The sequence below is a fragment of the Mustela nivalis genome (genome assembly GCF_964662115.1).
Source record: "Mustela nivalis genome assembly, chromosome: 1".
Classification (NCBI taxonomy): Eukaryota; Metazoa; Chordata; class Mammalia; order Carnivora; family Mustelidae; genus Mustela; species Mustela nivalis.
In genome coordinates this window covers 179,985,153-180,003,475 of record NC_139020.1, presented here as the reverse complement: position 1 = coordinate 180,003,475, position 18,323 = coordinate 179,985,153, and the positions used below count along the sequence as shown (strand labels likewise).

General features: G+C 40.7%; 1 protein-coding gene across 8 annotated transcripts in view; it reads right to left on the bottom strand.

Annotated features, from left to right (window-relative positions):
* The window catches only part of FRMD4B (FERM domain containing 4B), a 323,042-nt gene that overhangs the window by 109,218 nt on the left and 195,501 nt on the right, over positions 1–18,323 (bottom strand). For 6 of the 8 annotated variants that reach the window (XM_082691213.1, XM_082691212.1, XM_082691208.1 and 3 more), the window contains 3 exons: positions 9,972–10,037; positions 6,967–7,061; positions 251–343 (listed from right to left, as the gene is read on the bottom strand). In XM_082691213.1, the coding sequence (XP_082547339.1) occupies positions 251–343; positions 6,967–7,061; positions 9,972–10,037 (254 nt within the window). Of the gene's footprint in view, positions 1–250; positions 344–6,966; positions 7,062–9,971; positions 10,038–12,588; positions 12,607–16,944; positions 17,045–18,323 lie in introns of those variants that run through there. The other 2 variants (XM_082691211.1, XM_082691209.1) reach the window with 2 other exon arrangements.

Genomic DNA, 18,323 nt, shown 5'->3' with positions numbered 1-18,323 from the left:
TTCCAGCTTTAAATTGGTCCAAAGGACTTTGAGGCATAAAGGAAGGTGATCCTACCCTTCATCATCAAAGAAAACAGTTCTACACAGTATCTATGGCAACTTCGTCTCCAGACTAAGACAGTAGAGAATTTTCCTCACATAATAATGTTTTGATAGGTCTGTTCTTTTTTTTTTTTTTTTTTATTCTCTAGAATTTTTTTTTTTTTTTTAAAGGGAGGTGGGAATGCTGGATGTTTCTATGGATACATACCTCACAGCGAAATGCAAAACGGTGGCGCCTGGCTTCTTTGGCAGATCATGGTCAAGAACTCGGTGATCTAACTGTAGCCAGTTCTGCTGACCTCTGTGAGGGCAAAGCAAAGAAAAAGTATTAAACAGAAGGTCAGAGAAAGGTTCAATAACACGCAGTGTTGGCAAAGCTGTGAGCAAAGAGTTACTGTCATACAGGGAAGGCAGGTGTATAACATGTTACAGCTGGTAATGAGGCTAATTTAGCAATTACTATCAAAGTTACAAAAGCATCCGCCTTTGAGACAGACTTGATTTCCAAGAATTTATCCAGGTAAACCTGCACATGTGAGAAATGGCTCACGTATAAAGTCCCTTACTTGAGCATTGGTTGTAACAGTAAAAAGACTCAAAACGACCCCCAGATATCCAGCAAGGTGTTGCTTAGAACATGAATTTAAACTGATCAATGACACACAAGGAAGCCATACAAAAGATGGAGGGTATCTTCACAAACTTACTTTGAACAATTTCCGAGACATGATGTGAAATGGAAAAGCACGGTACATAACCTGAGTACAGCATATAGTCATTTTAAAATGTAAAAATACACACACACCCATATGAATAAAATATCTCTGAGAGGATAAACAAGAAACTGATACTACCTGGTACCTCTGGAGGTAAAAAACGAGGTGAAAATATATTAATCTTCAAATTCTTATTAAATATTATATCTGAAATACTGCAGAGAGTCAAGAAGGGGAAAACGCCTGGTTTCACGAAATCAGACAGACACAAAGAACAATAGTACAGCTTTCTATAAAGCATGGGGTTCCATATTCTCGGAGTGCTGTTTCTGTATTATGGACTTCCTAATATTTGAGCATGTATTTTTTTATTTACTCAAGAGCATCAGCAAGTCCATGAATATAAATAATTCTCCCTAAATTTTGACCTCTGAGGGATCCAAAGGATGATACTGTGGCTTGGGATTTGTTTCCAGGACTTTTCCAAGGCGGTTCAACCAGCTGGTCCGTTTTGGACTGTATATTCCCAGAAGGCATAGACTCTATTTTGCTTGCTTATAGAAAGCTTATAAACATGCAAATGGTGGTGGGGTGTCAAATTATAATAAAACCTATAATGGGCCACAAGATACTTTCTAACCTTTTTTGGTCTTTGAATAAATCATTTAAAAAACTCAGAAAACTCTAAGCTGTATTCATTATAAGTAGATAGGAAAAGTGAACATAAACAATAATAAGAGTAATAGTAATAATAATCATTAATAACAGTTACTCATAATAATAACAGAGCTGGAAGTTTTTATGTGTTAATGCCGTATTTTACAATAAGCTTGCAAAAAAAGTGGCAGAGCCAGGATTTGAGCTCAGGACTTACACTACAGGGTTTTGGTATATTAGGTGACTGGAATATTGATTGAATCAGCTTTTATAACATTTGGCTGATCTCTGTCACTTATTATTCTCAACACTGGAAAAAGTGTGTCTTTGTTTCTGCAGTTATAAAATGAGGTTTTCGATAATTATCCCTAGATTTCCTAGGAGAAATATTATAAAGATAAATAAGATGATCTAAATGATATGAGGGGATGTTCTAAGAAACACTGCTTGTTTAAAAAATATATTTATATATATAATGATAGGGGGCTAGAAGGTAAGGGACTCTTCTACTGTATTTCATCCAGATTAGAACTGCTGATTTAAAGACATATGCCAGTCTCAGACATGTTCAAATATGTGTCTTAAAGTACATAAAATAGTGTATAGTATCAGTTCTTAACAGTTTCTTAGGGAAAATGAGACTCATTTGGACTTGTGCTTTTTGCTTTTATATAAGAAAGATATGGCATTATTATAAGAGCACAATATATATTTACATGAACTTGTATGAAATGATGTCCAAGAATGAAGGAAAGAAGTTGTATAATAACATATATGACATAAATCAATTATATTAACCAAAGACACACACCGAAAACACTATTATATATGGATGAAATTCTTATAGTTCTGGAGAGATATAGAGCAAACTGCAACATTTGGAGTGGGAAGGCAATCAAAATGGATTGGCTTCAATCATGATATTAAATGTTTTTTATAAAAAGACATTCATGTATATGTACCATAAAAATAATTTTTTAAAAAAGGGTAAGTTAGGAATTAGGTTTTAAAAATCCATTCAGGAATGCCTGGCTGGCTCAGTTGCAAGAACAGGTGACTCTTGATATTGAGGTTGTGAACTCGAGCCCCAAACTGGGTGTAGAGATTACTAAAATAATAATAATAATAACTTCAAAAAAAAACACACAACAACAACAAAAAACCAAACGCATCCATAATCTCACCAACAAGAGTAAATTAGAAGAACAAAAAACTGAAAATTACCCATAACTCTACCACTGAGATATACATAAGGTTAACGTGTTGTTTTATAGTCTTTAAGACTACATGAGATTAAAAAGCACTTTTGCTTCTAACTTGCTTTTCTCAAGTTTTTCCATCAGCAAATATACTAGAGCTAATCAATGTCTCAAGAAGACAGTTGATTGTACAGTCTCCTCTATCAAGCTGCTCAGCTCAACCCTAAAGCAAGCTTTTTTGGGGGGGGGGGGTGTCTGGAATGGTATAAAAAATGGTATCTGGATGGGTCCAAAAGCCCATCATCAGCTCACACCCAGCAAATGGGATGGTGATCAAAAGTCACAATTATGTTGTGAAAACTGTTATTTCATCATAAGCAAAGCTTATTCAGCAAAGTCTTTCAAAACAAGAGAATTAAAGAAAAAACGAAGTGGGTTGAAGGGGATGGGAACCATTTTGGTGAACCTCAGGGCTGCTGGTTCTGGAGGGCAAGACTGCCCTCTAGAGGTGAAAGACTGCCGCTGCACACACAACACCAGGAGGTACTTCCAAGTGGAATGAATCTCCAGGAACTCTACCCCACGCTCAACAGGACCGTGGATTTATTTTTGTTGGTCACCATCACTATTTTTCTTATGTAATGGCGGTGTAATTCAGTTTTTTCCATTTCTCTTCTTCGCCTGTGCGTGGAGGCATAGACAGTAGCAAGTTTCATTGACAAAAGGTCCCCCTCAGCTTTGTCTTACTCTGTTGAGAGAAGTTCACTAAAGGCAGATGGCTGATGTGGCATCTAAGTTGGAAATTCAATTCAGACAGCATCCTGGGAGGGATCCCACTCAGTGGTTTTATGGAGGCGGGGGAAAGGGAGTGCTGAAAGAAAATACTTTCCAAAAATATTTCCCAGACAAAAAAAAAAAGAACTAGGGCTTGTGACCAAGACATTCCAAGGAGGCACCCTTAGACAGAGCAATTTTCCAGACCTGTTCCCTAGAAAGGTGGAAATGGCCAAATCCCCCTCCACCCTCCCAAAGTCCAGCTCCTGCTTCTTCTGAAAATAAACATAGCTATAGCCAGAAGACACCTTCCAAACTGGTCGTAATTCAAAAATAGACTGTGCTGTCACTTGCAGGGGAGTACACGGGGGAGTATGGAGCCAGGCTTCTTGGAAAGACTACAATCATCAACTACTGTCGCCAAACGAGAATGCTGGAGGAGACACTTGAGTGAGACATTCTTCTCCCAGTAGGGGATTTAGAAAGATATCCCAGAGTAGAAGAGGGGGGAATGTGGCTCAAGGCATTAAAGGAAGTCGTTCATATTATACCTTTTCTTTCTGAAGAGAAGACCTTACAGCTGAATGACTGATTTATGCACTGTTTGGTTATGCTCACCTGAACTGGGAGTTTTCCCAGAAGCCATCCATTGTGGCCAGGACCCCCTTTTTCTGCCCATCATGAAACCTTGCAGGCTGGGGAACATCACGTAATTCCTGTGCAAACATCCTACAGCAGGGGGTGGGGGGAGGGTGCCTCGCCCATCTATTGGACACACAGGGCTCGCCTATGACCGTGTTCCTCTTACCTCTTGCGCCACCTTCAGGCCGGGCTCCTCACCACTGGGCAAATGGACCACAGTCCTCTCCATGCTCACACACGGAGCCACAAAATGAGTCTTTCCTAGAATGTCATCGCCCATTTCTCTCCCCTCCACCCAAAGTCTGCCCTGCCCTGTCCATTTGTAGTTATTCTCTTGGGAGAATTCCACTCTAGTCATCCATTAGGCCCCTTCTGGACACTGAACTTACCACTGTACCAACAATAGCATGACAGCTACCTTTCAGCATGTGCCTAACCGATGAACTGGGCATGCCCTACCGGACTTAACAGTACATAATCCCAGCATCCTAGTACATGTGTCTTATGTAGTCCTTATTATGTGAAGGTACCATTATTATGCCCGATGTATCAAAGAGAACACTGGAGTAGCGGAGATGTTAAGTAACTGTCCTAAAATCTCATAGCTACCACAATTCTGTAATAGCCACTCCCTGCCTCTCTCTCAGCCCTTCACGGGCACCACTTTCTTTCTTACTCTCTATGTTGCAGTCATACTGGATTTTTTTCCTTTTTTTTTTTTAAGATTTTATTTATTTGACAGACAGAGATCACAAGTAGTCAGAGAGGCAGACAGAGAGAGAGGAGGAAGCAGGCTCCCCGTTGAGCAGAGAGCCCGATGCAGGGTTCGATCCCAGGATCCTGGCTCAGGATCATGACCTGAGCCGAAAGCAGAGGATTTAACCCACTGAGCCACCCAGGCGCCCTTGGATTTTTTTTTCTTTCTCAAAAATACAAAATTAAAAAAAAACCCAAAAAACCCAAAAGTCAAACTCTGTCTCACCTCAAAGCTTTTGCCCCGGCTTTTGTCTGTAATGTCTCCCTCTATGTACGCAGAACGGGATCTTGCTTTTTATTAAATGTCTCCTCCTAGAAGCCTTTCTAGTCCATCCTATCTAACACCCCTCCCAACTTTTCTTCATCATAGCCACGATCATTTTCTTCTATGCACTTATCATTTCAAGTAATTTCTCATTTATCTATTTATTTACTTGTTCTGCTAGACCATACCATTGCAATATAAACTCGGTGAAAACAAGAACTTTGTCTCTGTCATGCACAGCTAAATCTCTAGGACCTAGAACGATGCCTGGCATTTCATGGGCACTCAAGAAATATTTGCTGAATGAATAAATTACTATTCATGTTTTTTGCCTCTATTCTACGTGACCTCTCTAAACCACAGTGTTTCAACCAGATAGCTTAGCCATTATGTGTTTTGGGCTTCATATAGTGTTTGTAATTATTGCATGTACAATCACTTTCAACCTGTGTGTGTGTGTGTGTGTGTGTGTGTTTAATCAGTAATTTACATGAACTAACCTTGTATTTCCAACTAAGAGTATGTGGTCAATGGATGTCTGCGCTTCCTATTTCCTCCAGCAGAGGACTGATCATATAGGGTCTCAAATAGTTGTTGGGTAAACTGATAATTTTGTGAATCAGAGTGAGGTGGGCAATGTCTAAGTGTGTTTTTTTGTCCAGTGTACTTCCGATTCAGGAAGCATCCTGGGTCTGGGATCAGAGTTTTCAGGTTTTTCTGTCTCCTGACAAGTGGTTTTGCCCAGCCCATGGAAGGGTGTGTGTGTTTATGTGTGTGTGTGGCTAGACTTGTGGCCCACCCAGGCTGAAAATAATCAGAAGCAAGGTGTTAAAAAAAAATTAACCCCATCTTGAAATTATTTTCTGCCTGGTTAAATTAAAGAACTGAAAAAAATTTACATTGGGAGAGTTACAGAAAGAATGCTGGGTAGTGGGCCAATATATTTTGTGTCTGGAATGCATTTGCTTGAATTTTAATATTTGAAGAACTCTTTGGATATTATCCCCACAAAGAGGAAAAATTCCTCTGATAATCTATCAGGTTGCAAATAACTTAGGCAAATGGGACTGTCAGAACACACACATACACACACATACATACACACACACACAGAGGAAAGAACTGGTAAGACCAAACATTTTTTTACATGGAGATTTAACTTCTTATGAGTCTATTATTATATACATGCTTCATTTCAGAAAGCATTTATATTATTGATAAATATATGCTTTGTCCAAGTTAGCATAAAAAATATAAATAGAAGAAGAAAAAGATTGTAAAGAGGTAACATAAAATGACATGGGGGGAAGTGAAAAAAGTCATTCAAAAAATTTAAAACATTTTTTTAAATTATTTTTTTAAAGATTTTTATTTATTTATTTGATAGACAGAGATCACAAGTAGGCAGAGAGGCAGGCAGAGAGAGAGAGGAAGAGAAGCAGGCTCCCTGCTGAGCAGAGCCCGATGCAGGGCACGATCCCAGGACCCCGGGATCAAAAAAGGTCATTTTTAATTAAAAGTAGAAACACATTTTTCAGGTGGGCCATACATTTGCCTTTAAACTTTCTTGCCACCAACACCCAAAACCTTAAATCTCGTTGCAGTATATGAGTGAATACAGACCACACATACATAACTACAGTATAAAAACTGCAGATAGTCTCCCAAGAACAGCAACTCATTATAACAGATTTCTAAAATATTAAGATAATATGTTGGTGTTTAAAAATGACCAGTATTCCCTTACTTCCCCCTTTGCAATAGTCCTAGGAGAAAAGTCTCAGATAATCTTTATAACTAAGCAGGACATATTCTAATTCTTGGAGCATTTCTGCCCTTTTCAGCTGATTGTGAATGACAGGAAGCAGGTCATCCCCGTGAAAGGTAAACAAATGAAAATGATTAAAACACTCACGTGTCATCTGTAAATGTTATTCCAAAGTACTCCTTTTCTTTCAGGTTGAAATGTGAAGCCACGAGGTCCAACAATTCTCTTGATAAAAGTTTGGGCTGTTAAAATAAAAGGATGATCAGAAGCTACAACCCTTCTCTGCCCCAAATAGTTTGGAGAAGTTTTATTTGTTTGTTTTAAAAATTTTTTAAAAGATTTTATTTATTTATTTGACAGAGAGAGAGAGAGAGAGCGAGCGTACAAGCAGGGGGAGTGGCAGGCAGAGGGAGAAGCAGTCTCCCCTACTGAGCAGGGAGCCCGATGTGGAACTCGATCCCAGGACCCTGAGATCATGACCTGAGCTAAAGGCCGACGCTTAACTGACTGAGCCACCCGGGTGCCCCTGCTGTTTTTTTTTTTTTTTTTTAAAGATTTTATTTATTTGAGAGAGAGAATGAGAGAGAGAGCATGAGAAGGGGGAGGGTCAGAGAGAGAAGCAGATCCCCATGGAGTTGGGATCCTGATACGGGACTCAATCCCAGGACTCTGGGATCATGACCTGAGCTGAAGGCAGCCGCTCAACCAACTGAGCAACCCAGGTGCCCCTGCTGGTTTGTTTTTAAATACACCCCGCCTCGTTTTGCTATTTATGTTAATCAACTACACATTTTCCGAGAGATTGGGAAGGGGAAGAAATTGTAACAGAAACCTCAATGAGATCATCGTTTTCCTGTATTTTGCAATTTAGTCCAGTACCTTATTTTGTCCTCTAGGGAATAGTATGTTTATTAACTTGATGATACTTTGGAAAAATATTCTTTTTTATATAGTATGATGTTAGTGACCAAGTCAAAGAATATCAAACACCTCACCGTCTGGACTGTACGAATAACTGCTACGTGAGGGTTAGCTGAAGACGCTGTTAAGGTCTTCGTGAGGGCCAGCTGAAGATGCTGTCAAGGTTGTGCGGTTACAGATAAAACTACTACGCTACTCCTGGTTCCCATTTACTGCACTGAACTCCTTCTATCTACTGTCTCATTTCATCCTTACAAGGAGCCTATGAGATAGGGGGTTCTTATTGCCATTTTAGAGATGAGGGGACCAAAGTCAAGAAAAACAAACACCTGACTTGATGTTCCGGTCAATGAGGGCGGGGAATTGAACCTAGTTCCTTCTGATTCCAAAGCCTGAGCCTTTCATTTCTCTCTAGAGCGGGAGTGATTTTAGTCATTGTACTGATGATCATCACCAGTCTTTACTAAGAACTTATTTAGAAGAAGGATGTAATCTATGAGCTTCTGAGATGCACTGGACGTGGTGTCAAGGAGCATGATTTGGAATCAGAGGAAACATCCAGAGTGAGAGTGGCGACCTGATTTGGAGGGACTCAGAAGAAAAGGGGGATACACAGGATGGCACCTGCATGGGCTTTTTTTTTGAACTTAGAGCCAAACAACCCAGGGCTCATTATGGTGTTTTGGGAGTTGGATGTTTGCTGTTGGGGAAGAAAGATGGTCATGATTTAAAAAAAAAAAAAAAGAAGAAGAAGAAAGAAATAGACAGAAATCTAGATTAAGAGGTCTACTCTGCACTGTTGGTGGGAATGCAAGCTGGTGCAACCTCTCTGGAAAACAGCATGGAGGTTCCTCAAAATGTTGAAAATAGAACTGCCCTATGACCCAGCAATTGCACTATTGGGTATTTACCCTAAAGATACAAACGTAGTGATCCAAAGGGGCACGTGCACCCGAATGTTTATAGCAGCAATGTCCACAATAGCCAAACTATGGAAAGAACCTAGATGTCCATCAACAGATGAATGGATCAAGAAGATGTGGTATATATACACAATGGAATACTATGCAGCCATCAAAAGAAATGAAATCTTGCCATTTGCGACAACATGGATGGAACTAGAGCGTATCATGCTTAGCGAAATAAGTCAAGCAGAGGAAGACAACTATCATATGATCTCCCTGATATGAGGAAGTGGTGATGCAACATGAGGGCTTAAGTGGGTACGAGAAGAATAAATGAAAGAATCTGGGATTGGGAGGGAGACAAACCATAAGTGACTCTTAATCTCACAAAACAAACTGAGGGTTGCTGGGGGGAGGGGGTTTGGGAGAGGGGGGTGGGATTATGGACATTGGGGAGGGTATGTGCTTTGGTGAGTGCTGTGAGGTGTGTAAACCTGGTGATTCACAGACCTGTACCCCTGGGGATAAAAATATATGTTTATAAAAAATAAAAAATTATAAATTAAAAAAAAAATAAAATGGTAAAACTAATTAAAAAAAAAAAAGAGGTCTACTCTGGTGAAACAGTATTGACTACTATTTTCATTCTAACTGAAGCCTAAGCATTGTGGGTGAGAAAGGAGCCTCTGAAGAGTTTAGGTTTGGTCAAAGGAGAGAGTTCTAGTTGTAGCTACAGTTTTGACTCTCAGAGGGGGTTTTCACAATTTTTTAAGGCCCTTGGTCCACAGTGTGGGGTAAATAAAGAGAGAAGGATCAACAATTAAAATACCACCACTCATATACTCCACGTATTTTACAAAAGGATTTCATTCACATATAACGTTTACCTTGGTTTTAGTCATAATACTATGAGGAAAACTAAGCCTTCTCCATCTCTGTTCACAGATGATGATACTGGGTATTTAGCTTGGACAACGTCGTGTAGCAATAAGGTGGCATCATGCAGATTTGCAGCACACAATAACCTTTTTAGGGAAACATGATGGCGTCCAGCTTACCAACAAGAGGTTCAGAGAAGTCGTCACTTCCTGGGGGTCACACAGCTACTGAGTGTCAGAGCTGAGGTTGGAACCCAAGGGTCTCAAATTCCTGTCACCAGACCATAACTACTCTTACACGTAGACCAAGTTGTCTGACTTTGAAGCTCTTCTTTTGCCCCTCAAATGATCCCCAGTCATTGGCAGAAATAAGTGAGTAGCCTGACCACGGGTCACGAGGCTCACAGAGAGAACCAGTACAGGCTGTCTCTCTGCGAGCAACACCTACCTGAACCAGCAGCTCCAGTCTCCGGTCATCCAGGAGGTGCACCTGGCAGTGCCTGCCTTCTGTCATCTGTGGAGACAAGACAGCAAGGGCGGCATCAGGGCTGGTGCTGGCAAGCAGACCCTTGAACTTGATTCATAATTTAGTTTACATGTGATGTCCTCGGCCTAAAAATGGCTTCAGTTGAGTTACTCAACAGCCTTGATCCTAAATAGGACTTACTGTTTGGCGTTAGCTCTTGAATTCATCAATAGATGAATTAATTTCTTCTTATATTTAAAAGAAGAAAAAAATAAAAAGTAAAGACAAATCACTATGTTGAAAAAATTATGCCCATAACAGTGCACACAGGATTATACTATGAAAAGCTGGTTTCCTTCCCAGAGGAAACGACTATATTTTTCATTGAATCAATATTGGGATTTTTCAAATAAAATTGCCTATATTCATTGATATATTTTAATAAATATAATAAATGCACAATTATAAAGGAAAACCTATGACATTAGAGTTAAAATGGAAAGTTTCCATCTTTGAAATTTTGTCCTTTTTTTTTTTTTAAAAGATTTTATTTATTTATTTGACAGAGAGAGATCACCAGTAGGCAGAGAGGCAGGTGGGGTGGGGGGGAAGCAGGCTCCCTGCTGAGCAGAGAGCCGGGACAGACACAGAGCTTGACCCCAGGACCCTAAGATCATGATCGGAGCTGAAAGCAGAGGGTTTAACCCATGGAGTCACCTAGGTGCCCCAATTTCTGTCCTCTTTATAGCATGTCACTACTGTAATTTAGAATAGTTAAGACCCATAGTTAAGAACAGCATATGTCAGTATAAATTTCCAATTGTATTTACGTTTTTACCACTATAACTGCAACACTGGGAAATAATCTCTATAAGATACTTCTTTATTTACTTATTTTTTATTTGATTTCATTTTATTTTTTAAGTAGGATCCATGCCCAATGTGGGGCTTGAACTCATGTCCCTGAGATTAAGAGTCATATGCTCTATGGACAGAGCCAGATAGCTCCCTCTCCCTATAAAATATTTAAACAATGCACAGAATACAAAGAGCCCCCTTAATTAACTCATGTTCTAAACAATTTTATCTGCAGAAATCACCACCCTGTCAGTTTGAGGAGAATCAGCACAGACTGTTTTAACATGTATGTTCAAATACATACATGTACATATTTTCAAAAACTTCATGATAAATGGTTTGCTTTGTAATGTTATTATACTGGACATATTGTTTTGCAAATGAAGCAAGTACTGTTAATATTTGTGTGTGTGTTTGTGTGTATATAACTATCCATAAATTTTATATATGACTGTGTGTGTGTACTGTGATTCTATATGTATACAGAAACATACACACATGGTATATACTCTTATATATTTGTATTATTATTAGATTATATATTATTATACATAATATTGTATATATTTTTATATATATATTTTTTCAACTCAAGTGGAATTAGGCTCTTTTTTGGTGATCTTTCCAGTGTCAACACATAGAGACCAACTGTACTCTTTTTAAAGGTTCTATAGTAACAAGTGGACATGTAATAATTTAATGAGTCTCCTGCTGAGACACACTCAGATGTCCTTCAGTCCTTTGCTATTCTAAGCAATGTCATGGTGAACAATGTCTACCCAACTTTGCCCATGGATGAGGAAATTCTGCATCACTTTGAAAAAGGATGGGCAGCATTTTCTCTCTCAGCTGTTGTACCAAACTATAAGACCTGGAAACTCAGATTACATATAAACCCAACTTAAAGAGAAAATCACTCCATTACGAAGCACCAGCTATAGACTTCCCATTGTTCCAGGTGTTTTATACATATCATCTCTGAGCTGCAGTCACCTGTGGATTGCTGTGACCTTCTCCAATTTAACAGATGGAAAAATTGAGGTTCAGAGTGGGGTAAGTGATGGTTTTTCTGTGTGAAAAATACTAATTATTGCATTTACATTTTTGACTTAACTCTGCTCTAAAAGTCTGAAAACTAGCTCCGTTGGTTAGATCACGGTATTATGGAGACATGGTCCATAGAAACCACTGAAGTGGTGTGGAGAAGTGAGAGGGCAGGCTTTTACTTTGTTCCATGGCCCCTGATTATGTCCTTAACTCAGCAAAGTACACACTTTTGGTGGCGAGGAGAAAGGGAACAAATATTTGTTTCAGGTACTAAGCTGGGCACTTTATGTACATTATTTCATAAAAGTGCCACAGAAAATCTATATGACAATATCCCCATTTTACAGACAAGGAAACTGAGCTACAGAATTTAGTAATTTATCCAGAGTTAGCTGAGTAAGAAAAAAGCTAAGTCAAGATTTAAAGTAAGGTCTATCTGAACAACAACAAAAAAGTCACCTTTTATTCCACTATTCTATTCTACGGGAAGAAAGAAATAAATGTGTCAGTTCAAATCACTGTACTTCTCTCATAAAACCCACACAAACAAACCCCAAATACGTGTACTATGGTGAGAGAAAATAAAATAATACTCAGGAGACCAACTGACACAACACGAATCCATTAAGGAATATGTCAAAACTCATAAAATATTTCAAGTTACTCTGTTGTTGCATAACCCAAAGGAATTTACTTTCTGATTTTCAAAAAGCATCTTTTTCCTTTCCACCGTACTTTGCTCGGACTTGTCCATTTTCCTTCTGTCAACACCTCATCCTACCCTAGAGAATTAAATAGTAAATGCTTTTCTGGTGAGTCTGCCCATCTCAGGATAAACACCATGAGTGGTGGCCATATTTGTACAACTTGGTCCTACCCCTTCCGCTTCAGGCTTCAGCTGATTGGACCAGGGAACAGACACCTGACTCAAGCTGAGCCAATCATATCCTCAGTCCAGGGAATCCGGAATTGAGGCTGAGAGGATGGGGCCGCTCTCCTCTGCTGTGTGTGGACAAAAAGGAAAGCCATCTGCAGAGAGAATGAAGGACACAAGCAGCTGGAAAGAGGGGAGAGAAATCAAGCAACCTGAAGGGGAAAGCTTGAGAGAGTTGCTGTCAGCTTTCCTAATGTCATTCTAGTCACTTGTAGTCACTTCCGCTGCTTTGGGTGAATTATTGCTCTTTCGTTCCATGACACACCCTCGTGTTCTTTTAATAAGTCCTTTTATTAAGACTTTTTTTTTTTCCTTTCTGAAACTAACTCGAGTTGGATTCTGCTGCTTGCAACTAAAAGCATCTTTCTAAGATACTATATATATATATATAAATGTTTGTATTTTATATTTTTGTAAAAATATATTTTATATATAAAATATAAAGCATATTTTTATTTTTTATATTTATTTTATATAATTTTTTTTTTTTTTAGAGTGGGGAGGGACAGAGAGAGAAGGAGAGAGAGAATCTCAAGTACGTTCTCCACTAAACATGGAGCCCCATGTGGGGTTCAATCCCAGGGCCCCAAGATCATGACCTGAGCTGAAACCAAGAGTCAGATGGTTAATCAACTGAGCCACCCCAGTATCCCAGATACCACAGGTACCCACACATAAATCAGAACAAAAAGTTACCAAAGGATGGGCTCCCCAGATGATACCATTACTATGATCAAGTCATCTAGCATAATCACAGATGCACAATTCACAAGTACAACAGTCAGGAGAAAGGCCAACATTTGGTGGGGAGAACTGAACGGACCTCTCAGTATGTGAAGTGATAAGAGACCATACAGGACAACTGGAGAAGCACAGTGGAGGTGAACTGAAGGGAAAAAAAAGTTACAGTCTTAAGCCGATGTTGGCACATCCGTGCTCTTTCCTCCGTGGGAGGATGGCTTCTCCGGGAGGCCAGAGTACTGATTTTCTCACTGCTAGTGATAGAAAGGCCTTGGAAGGTGGTGGATGTATTTTGTTATGAATAAATTTTTTGTTGGTGATATCAGAAATCAGAAGATGCCGCTGAAGAAAAATTGAGACGGAAGGTTTGGAAAACACTGGGCCGCATTTCCTTCGTGGCAACACTGGGCTGGGGAAGACGGGGTACAGCAGCTCCCTCTTTAGACAAGGTTTGTGGTGTCTGCCTCACCCAAATTTATTATCTGCCAGGTTCCTGGGAGTCACATCATGAGAATAAGGAAACCCCTATTTAAGTTCACAAAGTGCCAGAGAAGAGACAAAACCCACATCAAAGGCAGGCCTCCTGTGTACCAAGCCGAGTGCGTGACACTTGACCTTCATTAATGTCTAGTATTTGAACCTCTAAGCAAGCCTCTGAAAGGGGTATCTGTATTTTGTTTGGTTTCGTTTTGGGGGGCCTTCCTCCATTTAAGCACCAGGAAACCACCAAGGTCTGGGAAATGATGTCACTTGCACGAGTTCTAAGCCAGACTTGGGCTCGAAATCATATTTCATCTCTTGCTAGCTGGGTTAACTTGGAGAAGGTACTTCACCTTTCTGAGCCTCATAAGCAATATCCTGGTAGCTTTTCATCCGATACCCCCGAGAGTGAAATAAACCCCTTCCACCAAGCACAGTTATTATCCTCCTTATTTGCCTGAAGCTTAACCAACAGCTAATAAACCTTCCTATAGTCCATTTATCCTACCATTAAAAAAAAAAAACACAAAAAAACTTCCTAATGGGAGGAAGATTACTAATCCATTTTGAAGAAGATAAATGATAGGTAGAGTTAACAATTCAGTTAACAAGCACATAGCAAAAAAATTCTCCAGAGCTGATGGGGCAGACATAGAAAAAGAGAGGGGACCACGAGCTCCTGCGTGCCTTCTGTAAGCCTGGCACCTGGTTTGGCATCTTATTTTTATTTTTTAAAGATTTTGTGTATTTATTTGAGGGAGAGGGTGCGCACATGCGAGCATGGTGCGGGAGCAGAGGGAGAAACAGAGTCCCCACTGAGCAGGGAGACCAAGGCGGGACTCGATTCCCAGACGCTGGGATCATGACCTGGGCTGAAGGCAGACGTTTAACCAACTGAGGCACCCAGATGCCCTGCAGCACCGCCCGCCCCTCCCCCCGTCAGGCATTTTAATGACAACACCGGTAATACCACTAACAGGTCCTTTCTGTGTTCCAGGCCCTGCACTCAGCACTTTTCATGTATTCACATATCCAACCTTCATGATACCCACAAGAAGTAGGCCGTCTCCTCTCCCCATATTACAGGTGAATGAGGTTAGAGAGATTGTATGTAACAAGATTTATAAAGGGCAGAACTGGACTCGAACCCAGAGCCCAAGCTCTTAACCACTTAGCTGTACACCTGCTATTCCCTTCGCCCTACGGTAACAAATTGTGGGAAAGCCTTCCCATGCAGCCCATTTTCAACAGATTGGATGGGTGGGGAAAAAGAGGGAAAACAAAACATTTGAAAGCAGGCATGAAAAATCATGTAGGCTGACGAGGGGTAGTTAGAATTTAGAACTTGTACATAGAAAGAGCCTTAGAGGGGCACCTGGGTGGCTCAGTGGGTTAAAGTCTCTGCCTTCAGCTCAGGTCATGATCCCAGGGTCCTTGGATCGAGCCCCACATCAGGCTCTCTGCTCAGCGGCGAGCCTGCTTCCTCCTCTCTCTCTGCCTGCCTCTCTGCCTACTTGTGATCTCTGTCTGTCGAATAAATAAATAAAATCTTAAAAAAAAAAAAAAAGAAAGATCCTTAGAGGGCATTTAATAACCATCGCTTACTTGGGATATGGTGCAATGAAGGAATGGACGTGTCGATTGCCACTCAGCTAGTTAAGGCGAGACCTGGGATTCAAACTCAGGGTTCTGACTTCCAGGCTGGAGCACAAGTGCTCTGCACAAGGTCACTTGGCGAAGAGATACCATCTAATTCACATGCTGTTGTTTTCAACAGGCTGATTTTTTTTTAATTAAAAAAAAAAATACTGTAACATCAAAAGGGGGAAAAATATCCAGGCATTTTTAATTTAATTTAAAACATGACTCCCACTCATGCTTTCTCTTCTAATTTCAACAACAAGAGTTATTATTTAAAGGGAACTATTCATGGATGACAATGATTATATCTATAAATACAGAATTCTCTTAAAATATAACAAAAACAAATTTTATTGAAGCATTTTCAATGTATTGAATATGTAGCAACTCATTTAATGCCATGAGGTAAACAGCTCTATCATCTTCACTTTCCATTGAGGAAACCAAAGCACAGAGAGGCCAAGTAACATGCCCAAGGTCACACAGCTAGTAAGACGTAGAGCTGGGATTTCAGCTTCTAGGAGCTGGCAGACTAGCTCCTGAGTCTGTGTTCTTCACCACCTCATTACAAAGTGTCTTCTCTCTCTCTTTTGATTAACAAATTGCCTTAAGATTTAAGAGTCCATACTTTCTTCGTCTTCCTTTTTTTTTTTTTTTTAAAGATGTTATTTATTTATTTGATAGAAGACACAGCAAGAGAAGGAACACAAGCAGGGGGAGTGAAAGATCAAGAAGCAGGCTTCCTGAGGAGCGGGGAGCCCGATGTGGGGCTTGATCCCATGACCCTGGGATCATGATCTGAGCTGAAGGCAGATGCTTAACAACTGAGCCACCCAGGTGCCCCAAGTCTGTACTTTCTTATAAGCTCTTCAGTCCCCGAATTCCAGACAGAAACTAATTTGCCAAGTTAGGCCACGACATTTCATTTAAGAAGTTTCAAAGGAAGTACATGTTTCTTTTCATAAGCAAACGCAGGACAGTGGGCCATGCTCTTTCTCCAGTCTGTGTGAAATGATGTAACACAGACAGAACCACTCAAACCCCACAGAGACTGTCCGAACAGTCTCAGGTGTGACCCGTCCCCCGGGGCAGCAATGCCTCACACGGAACAGAAAACACATTTTAAAAAAATCATCTCTTTGTAAAGTTTCGCTTTAGCCCAACCAAACCTGAATCCTTTCCTGCCACCTCCTCCTCCATTTAACCCCAGGGACACAGAGGTTAACACTGTGCAGGTTGGATTAAAACTCCCACCTCAGTCTGTGGCTGCCCTGCGCTTCCTTCCCCGCGGGCAGAGTGGGTCCTCAGACGCTAAGCACTGGGCGCTGGTGGAAGGACCTTGTCCATCTGGTCACTGGTCAAATGAGGAAGGGCAGAGTTGGAAGTGAGAATCGGCCACAGGCCAGACCTCTGGCTTCACGAAGCATCCTGACGTGTCACCCACAGCGGGGTTCAAGTCTGTGCGAAAGCACCCCACCCCAGACACCCAATCCCACTACCCGATTTAGGAGAGGAGAGACGAGGCCGACTTGGTAAGAAACCCAAAGGCAAGTCCACACAGGGCAGTGTGGGACCATTCATAATGACCACGGTCAGCTTAAAAAGCAACAGGAAATAACAACTACAGAAAAAGACCAGAACCTCAGCGTTCTTTGGTTTTGCTTTAGTAGTTCTTTGGAACAAGGAAATATGAAAGCTTGGCAAAGGAAGCAGCAGGCTGCTTTTTTTTTCCCCCCCTTTCCTTTCTTCTCTCTTGTTCCCTTTTGACCTTTTCTGAAAGCCTAGCATGAGAGAGCCTACCACATCAAAATGACTCCTTAGGATTTTTTTGTGGGGTAGCCCATCCAGAGTCTAATTCCCATCATCCCCTGCCGCGATGTGTGCAAAACCAGCTCTCTAGCCGGGCTTCATGCTTTTGAGTCCCCTGAGGATCCAATCTCCTCCACGTGGCTGCGTGAGCAGCATCTCTAAAACACAGATGAAATCCCTTCGCTTTCCTTCTTAAAATTGCCAAACGGCTTCTCATGTGAACCTCAGGAAAATCTAACTCCTTCCCTTGCCGAGGGTGTCCACGTAACCCTCTCTAATTTTAATTCCAACCCATCGGCCTTGGCTTTAACATACCAGCCACATGGGCCCTCCCTTTCTTCCTCAAAATAAAAGCTTGTTCTTCCTTTGAAATTTTGCACATGCTGTTCCCTCTGGAATGTTCTCCAGGTCATTGCATGATTGGGTGCTTTTACATCTTTCAGATCCTAAATTAAATGTTGCTGTTTCCAAGAGGCCTGTCCTCAAAATACAGTGGGGACTGGATACTCTCCCTCGTCATGCTGCTTTATTTTCTTCATCGTTAATATTTCTTTGTTTGTTCATTTTGTTTTTGTTTATATCAGTCTCTACCTTTCGCCATCAGTCTGTAGATTTCATGACAGAGACCCTGATTGATTTGTTCACCACTGTATTCCCCCGGACCTAGAACAGGGCCTGGCACAGGGTAAGACGGTGTGTGCTAAGTAAGAATCTGCTGAGGGAAGGACAGTCCTAACTGTGCAGAACCTAGAGACAGTCAACAATGAAGTACATTCACTAATGATTTCCATTTACACAGCGTAAGTAAGGTAAAGTGAGGATGC